This window comes from Cricetulus griseus (assembly GCF_003668045.3).
Source record: "Cricetulus griseus strain 17A/GY chromosome 1 unlocalized genomic scaffold, alternate assembly CriGri-PICRH-1.0 chr1_1, whole genome shotgun sequence".
In the NCBI taxonomy this organism is placed as follows: domain Eukaryota; kingdom Metazoa; phylum Chordata; class Mammalia; order Rodentia; family Cricetidae; genus Cricetulus; species Cricetulus griseus.
In genome coordinates, this window is record NW_023276807.1 from 182,474,366 (window position 1) to 182,481,801 (window position 7,436).

The 7,436-nt window shown below is 41.7% G+C and overlaps 1 protein-coding gene and 1 pseudogene across 1 annotated transcript; both read right to left on the reverse strand.

Moving 5' to 3' along the window:
• Positions 1-1,373: 1,373 nt before the first annotated feature.
• LOC100755096 lies at positions 1,374-3,012 on the reverse strand (annotated as a pseudogene).
• A 9-nt stretch (positions 3,013-3,021) lies between these two features.
• On the reverse strand, positions 3,022-7,050 carry Lrit2 (leucine rich repeat, Ig-like and transmembrane domains 2). Its single transcript, XM_027389332.1, has 3 exons — positions 6,941-7,050; positions 5,869-6,650; positions 3,022-3,779 (listed from the first exon to the last, which is right to left on the reverse strand). Exons 1-3 carry the CDS (start codon positions 7,048-7,050, stop codon positions 3,022-3,024), a joined length of 1,650 nt encoding a protein of 549 aa, XP_027245133.1.
• Positions 7,051-7,436: the final 386 nt, after the last annotated feature.

Sequence of the window (7,436 nt, forward strand, 5' to 3'; positions counted from 1 at the left end):
ATTCTGTCACCATAAACAAAGGTGCTTTGTTGTTGATGTTTATTTGTTTAGACAGATCTTACTGTGCTGATCAAGCTAGTCTTGAACTCATGGGCTCTAATAGTCTTTTTGTCTCAGTTTTTCAAGTAGTTGTGACTATAGACTACATGTTTGTCACAATGGGGGCTTTGGGAGAATCCAGACTCTGAAAACCTGCCATGGGTGTTAGCATCAGTTGGCAAGCAATTGCTCTTCTCCGATGGTTATCAAGATTCCAGTCATGGGGAAATGGACTGAAATAAGAGAGAAGATGCTACATGAGGATGAAGGCTATACCTGGTATATGGACACATGAAGGTCCCTTTAGGGGGATCAGAAATAACTAAGGGCTGCAGGGAGCTGCTCTAAAAGACTCAGTTTCCAGCATGAGATGACAATGTGATTCTTTTTCTACCTTTTTTACAATAGTGTCATAGTTAGAGTTCCCATTGCTGCAATGAAACACTATGAATAAAAAGCAAGTTAGGAAGGAAAGGGTTTACTTGGCTTACACTTCCATATTACTGTTCATTATCAAAGGCAGGCAGAATGGGATTTCAAACAGGAAAGGAAACTGAAGGCAGGAGCTTAATCAGAGACCATGGAGGGGTGCTGCTTACTAGCTTGCTCACCATGGATTGCTCAGCCTGCTTTCTTATAGATCCCAGGACCACCAGCACAGGATGACATTACCCACAGTAGGCTGGGCCCTTCCCTATCAATCACTTATTATGAAAATGCCCTACAGGCTTGCATCATATGAAGATATTTTCTTTTTTTTCAACTTAAACAACAATTTGTAACCAAAACTTTAATCCCAAAGATTCTCACAAACATATTGCAAATGACAGCATGAAAAAGAAATCTTGCACTCAAAGGTTCAGCTCTACAATGTACCCTTTACACTGATAGGACACAGGTAACTTAAAGTCTTCCATTTCCAAGTAAAGAATGTTACAGCTTTGTGTCCATATATAGCAATCAGTAAGGAATCTCTGAAAGCCTTCAGGGTGCTCCCACCCTGTACCTGTTAGCTGGTGTTCACTAACAGCTTTTAAAGACTGACCATTCTTTTACCAACAGCTCCACACCGTATCCCAGCTTCTAGACAAAGTAGAGCTTTATTCCATTTCTGCCAGCGGTTTCTATATCATTAGTACATCACATTTTAACTGGGTAGGATCTAGGTTTATTTCAGTCTATGAAAAACTAAAGTTCAAAGCAAATTTGAGCAGCTAAAATATCTTAAAAATGCACCAAGATTATGAAGTATCAAACAAAACTTGAATTTCCTGTACATACTCCTATCAAATGAAGTTATTTTCTGTATACCACTTCTTTAGCAAACTGGTCTTCTACTTCCTTTCATTTGACCTAGATTGGCCAGGAGACCTAGAGAAGGATGGAGATGACTTGTGGTTTCTCTCATGAGACAGAGTCCTATCTCTAGAAAGTGATCTGCTTTGGTTTAGAGAAACTTCTCCTTGGAGATCTTCGACAAGTTGGAAGACTCCTCCTATGGTAATCATCTCGAGGGTGTCGACCCCAAGAGGGAGGTGGGCCATGATTTCGACTTCTTTTTTCACCATTAGACAGTTCCACTCTCACACAGCAACCACACAGTGTTCTTCCATCCAGCTATCGTACAGCATCAGTGGCATCTCAGGGATCCTCAAATTCAACAAAAGCAAAGCCAGGAGAGTTCTGAGCAACCTACACACTTCGAAGTGGTCCATAATAGCCAAAAGCCCTCTCTAGTTCAGTCTTGTTCCCATTGTTTCCAAGATTACCTACATACACCTTAAAATCTAATGGACAGGAATCATGATGTATTTCGAGATCCTGGGTTCAAACACCGAAGCTCAAATCCCAGCACTCTGACAGGCCCACCCATGCACTTCTGGATCTGCTTCAGCAGATGATTTTCATTGCCTGGTGTCCATGAAAATCGAAGACATTTTCTTAATTGAGGTTTCCTTATCTCAGATGACTTTAGCTTGTATCAAGTTAACATGAAACTATCCAGCACAAACAGAATTTCCATTTTAAAAAGTTTATTTCTTCTTCTCAGAAGAAAAAATAAGAACCTAAAGAAATGAAGGAAGATTAATCTCAATATCAGTGTTGTCATTAATTTTTGAACTGTTATTTGACCTGCCATTGATTCTCAGAATACCCTAGCGAGCACAGTGGTTGTAGTAAAGTCAGTATCTGTCTCATTTGTAGAAAAATGGGATTTATCCTCTGTAGACCAGTGCCCTGCTACCTGCTAGATAGGTGATGGGCAAATCATTGACTTTTCTGAGATCAAGTTTCTTTACCTTCAGTAAAGAGAATTCTGCTACCCCTTTGCAGGATAATGTATATGAGATGTCCAATGTAAATGATGTAGGACTGTGTGTATACAAATAATAACATTTATTAATGTCTAGCCACTGTCAGGCATAATAAAATAACCAGTTTAATAAGACAGAGCTCTATTAGCTTTAGCTCTATGAAGATAAATAATGTGTTCCCTTTCTTATGTCTGAACTCTCTCCATCAAGTTTCTTGATTAGAATACAGTGGCTATTCAACCAGTAATTGTTTGGTAAATGGATGGAGCCAACCTGTTCTGTCATGGAAGTTTTGTTTCAGGGACTGGAGGTGTTGTGGGATATTTGTACACTTTGTGTAATAAAAAGCTGAACAGCCAACAGCTTGGCAGGAGGTATATGCGGGACTTCCAGAGACAGAGAGGACTCTGGGAAGAAGAAAGGCAGTCACCAGTCAGACACAGAGAGGAGACATGGAAAAAGCAGAATGTGACAGAATGTAGATTAATATAAAAGGGTTAATTTAAGTTATAAGAGCTAGTTAAAAAAACAAGCCTAAGCTAAGGCAAAGCTTTCATAACTAATAGTAGGTCTCTGGGTCATTATTTGCAGACTGGTGACCCAAAGATAGTTCGGCAAGAAAGCTTGCTACATGGAGGTTCACCTGTTTCTGTACCATGTTGAGTTGTTAACTGTTACCCTCCTTTTCTATCTCCTCATTCTCCTCCACAACTTTGTGACTCTCACCATCCTCATAGGCAGCTGGAAGATCTTTGAAAGAGCTATTTTTGCACTGTGGTACTGCTTGGGGGCACCTGAGTGTTTTCCTGTGATGAAAACAGCAGCAAAAACACCACTCACTGCAGTTGTATGGCCCCTGGGCTGACCACACATAAGCACCCACAGGCAGTGCCAGGAGCACAGCACACAAGACCACAGTGACATGCAAGAGGCGCTCACGACCCTCCAGCCCACCATCGTCTTTGCCTGTCACAAAGACCACACACTGGCCCTGGGCTGGAGGCTGACTCCTCAGGCTGAGGCATGCTTGATATTCTGTAGCAGGAAGGAGGTCATCCACAGCATATGTGTTGATTCCAGGGCCAATGTGGACGACTTTCTTCCCGAGAGCTTCATCAGATGTAATGTAGAGGGTGAACCACTGCTCCTCCAGGAGGTTGGTCACTGTGAGCCACTCCAGCAAGATGCCATGCACTGTCTGTTTGACCACCCGTAGGTCAACATAGGCACTGATCTCTGAGGAGATGGAAAGAGAATGCAATCCAGGCATGGCCTGGGCAGGCTGGATGTAGAGGGAGATGACAAGGGAGCTTCTGCTAATAGAGTTGAAGGCCATACAAGTGTAATCACCACTGTCTATCAGATGAGCTGTTGGAATGACAAGCTGGGACAGAATGGTATCTTCTGTAATCAATGAGGTCAACACTGGGTAAAAAGAAGAACAAAACAGCTGTGCATTTTCTTGGTAGACAACTGAGAAGTTCTAGCAAGGTTAGGTCCTATGTTAAAAAGATGGTTACTATTTAGTAAGCATGTACCTTGTGTCAGGGGTTATCTTTCTAGAAACTCTATGGAGTAAGCATTTAATTCGTATATAAGATGTTGAGGGTTGGAATAGCTGATTAACTTATCCATGGTTATTCAGAGACAGCAAGTATGTGGAACCAATTCTTCTATTTAAGGAGATCACATTCTTTAAACACTAGTTGTGCCCACTTTGGCCTTGCTGAACCTAATACCATGGCTTGAGATTTTTCAAAATGGGGTGATTAAGAGATATCATGAGCTCCTAAGGAGTTCTTACTTCCCAGATATGCAGTGCCTCAGAACCTGGAAATCAAATATGTGGGTTCCCAACTCTTTGAAGTGCATGGTCCTGGACAAAGTGATTAAGTTCTCTTAGCATCAGTTTCCTTGTCAAGTAAATGAGATGACATTCACTCACTCTACAAGTTTTATAGAAAATGTTATTAAGTCCTACCTGTTATTATTTCTGGGAGACTAGATATAGCACAACATTAAAAATGATTATAGTGGGCCCAGCAAGATAATTTAGAAGTTAAGAGTTTAATTCCTAGCACTCACATGGGGGCTCATAGCTATCTTTAACTCCAGTTTCAGGGTATTCCAATGCCCTTTTATGGACACTGCAGGCACTAGGCATGTATGTGGTTCACAGACATACATGAAGGTAAAACATTTCTTGGGCAGGCTAGATTTTTGTCTACTTGACATTAGTTAGAGTCATTGGAGAGGTGGGATCATCAGTTGAGAAAATATCTCCATAAGATCAGGCTATAGGCAAGCCTGAAGGGCATTTTCCTAATTGGTGATCAATGTGGGTGGGGCCACCCCTGGGCTGGTGGTCCTCCATGGCTTCTGCATCAGATCTTGCCTCCATGATCCTTCAAATGCTGTCTTAGATTCCCTAATTGATTAACAGTGATGAGGGAGCATAAGAAAAATAAATCCTTTCCTACCCAAGTTGCTTTCATCATGGTGTTTTATCACAGCAAAGGTAACCCATATACATAAGATAAATAATTAAGTCATTTGTAAAACAAGTGATGGAAGAGCGTCTCTGGAAACATTTCTTGATTTAAAAGAGAACTACAATGATGAATCATGTCTCTCTCTCTCTGCTGTTAGCATTTAACTCCCAGTCAATAAGGAAATATCAAAATAAAGGGAAAAGTGAAAAATTCAGTCAGTTGGGTATTTTTTTTAACCACCTGGGCGTTCATCATCATTTATGACAACTGACTTGGCCGCATCCTTTAAATTTTATTTCATTTCAACTGTTCTAGACAGGAATAGTTAGGAAGCCAAAAATGTCCTTCCAGCTCCAACATGCTCCTGGGAAGCCCTTGCCTGACTTTTAGAAATTCTGAAATCTACTCCAAGAAAGGAGGTGCAATCTCACATCCCAGTTCACAGCCCCTAGATGGCACTTCCTCCCTATAGGCCCTAGTATAATTTTGAGCTTTTATTGAGTAAATATTCAGTTGATATGTAGGACTTGCTATACTAACCTTATGGGGATCACTCAAGGGGAACACCACAGAAGTACACATATAACAATACATATTGTTGGCCCTGGACTCACTGAGCTCAAATCTCCAGAGCTGGGCTTTATAAGTTTTATTTCAAATAAGCACCCCACGTGGTTCTGGTGACACTTGCTAAAATAAATTCTAGCTAGAAATTTTAGGATTCTAAAATGTTAATATTGTGCTTTTCATCTAGAAGTTTCCCCCAAAATGTATTTGTTAGCATGTAATTCTATTAAAATTTACATCTATTATATATGAGATCTGCAAGTACCAACTTTAAACAGTGCTGATAGTGAAATGCTATCTTGAGCTCTTTTCTGGAGAGTCAATGCACATATATTCCAATCTTATCTGCACCCATCCTTCATGACAGGCACAGCTTAAATCTCTGTAATGAGACAGACTCCTAACAGATCTCTACACCCACCCCCATATAGACCCAGCAAGTACATGTGGCTTACCATCAAATTCTCTCCATGTGCTCAGAGGATATTTCCATGCTATGGTTGGTAAGGGACTTGCTTGTGCCAAGCATTGCAGGGTCCCATTCTTCCCTACCTGGATAGTAACATTGGCACTAGGGGTTGAGATATTTGGCTTCATACAAACACCAAGCTTGGTCTCATGTAAAAGCTGCCCTGCCTTAGCTACAGGGCCCTGGCATATCAGGTAAGAATTTACCAGTATGAATGGGGGACTAATGGACTTGACAAATTGAGCAAGCCCTCTTAAACGGCAATCACATACCCAGGGATTATTATGCAGTGCCAACACCATGCTGGAGAAAATCTCAGCCCTACAACCGTGCTGCTGATGTTTCTGATAGACTGGCCAGTTCAAGAAGACACCCTTGGATACAACTGTCAGCCTATTGGAGGATATGTCAAAGTAAGTCAGGTTGGCTAGGAACTGGAGAGCCAATTCAGGGAGTGCGTCAATCCTGTTGTGTTTGAGGTCCAAGACCTGCAGGAGAGGGGTGGCACCGAACGCTGTCCATGGTACTGAACGGAGTTTGTTCCCCTCCAGCCTCAGCTCTCTAAGCTCCGGCAGGTCCTCCAGAGCGCCTAGGTGGATCACAGTGACATTGTTAAAGTTGAGCCAAAGGTACTCCAAGGTACTCATGTTGGTGAAAACCCCCCGGGGAAGTTCAAATAAGGGTGAGTTTTCAATTTTCACTTGCTTGAGTTCTTCAAGAAAGTTGCCTGGAATCTTTCCCAAAGGCATAGACATGCATTGCAGACTCCTGTATAAGAAAACAGAAAACTTGATAAGCATCAGGTAATTTAGAAGTGGTATTGGATAGATACTGTCACTAGACATGGGTATTAAATAGAAAATAATGGACTTGAAATAAAAGATTAATGTTGTTGAAAAATGTTCTGCTCTATAAACTCCAGAACCAACTAAATGAATCCCATGGAGATTTAGTTGATTTCCCACAAACTCTAAGCCTGTGTCACTCCATATCATCCCTAAATAAAATCTACTCTCCCCCACCCCCTCACCCTCTGGAATCCTGTCAGCACAGCACACCTGCCAAAACTCTCCTCTGAGCAGGTGCACCCTGGCAGACAAAAAGGCTGAGCTGCATGTGTATCCCAAAAGCCCAGAACTTGAAAGAAACAGTAAAAAACAAAAGCCATATTTATCTGTAGGCGATGCCCTGTGTGTTTTGGGTAGGTATGCCCAGCTTCCGAGTAGCAAATCCTATTATTGGTAATCCATGAAGAAGTAGGTCAGCACAGCCTCACTAAAACCCTGAATACTCTGAGGTCTGCTACAGTCCAGCTCCCAAGCTCAGGCTAAGGCCATGTGGATGGAGCTGGGTCTCAACTAAAGTGAGAAAGTCCACCAAGCTCTGCTTCTTGAGTTTGGAAAGAGAAGTATAGGTCAGCCATCAAGTTCTATTTTGCTTCTACCTTGTCTCTTACAGAGAATCCAGGGAACAATCAGGTGTTGACATCCTGACAACCACAACTCAAGAGTTGGCCAGAATGCATCTGAATTCCCACTTCACAAATAAGCTCCA

Bases quoted from the DNA above. Each gene is read 5' to 3' on its own strand.
- Lrit2 (XM_027389332.1), bottom strand. From the start codon at position 7,050: ATGGCTTTTGTTTTTTACTGTTTCTTTCAAGTTCTGGGCTTTTGGGAT. The intron at 6,651-6,940 runs GTGTGCTGTGCT...TTTCTTATACAG, and splicing joins TCAGAGGAGAGTTTTGGCAG to GAGTCTGCAATGCATGTCTA. The intron at 3,780-5,868 runs GTAAGCCACATG...CTTTTTACCCAG, and splicing joins CACATGGAGAGAATTTGATG to TGTTGACCTCATTGATTACA.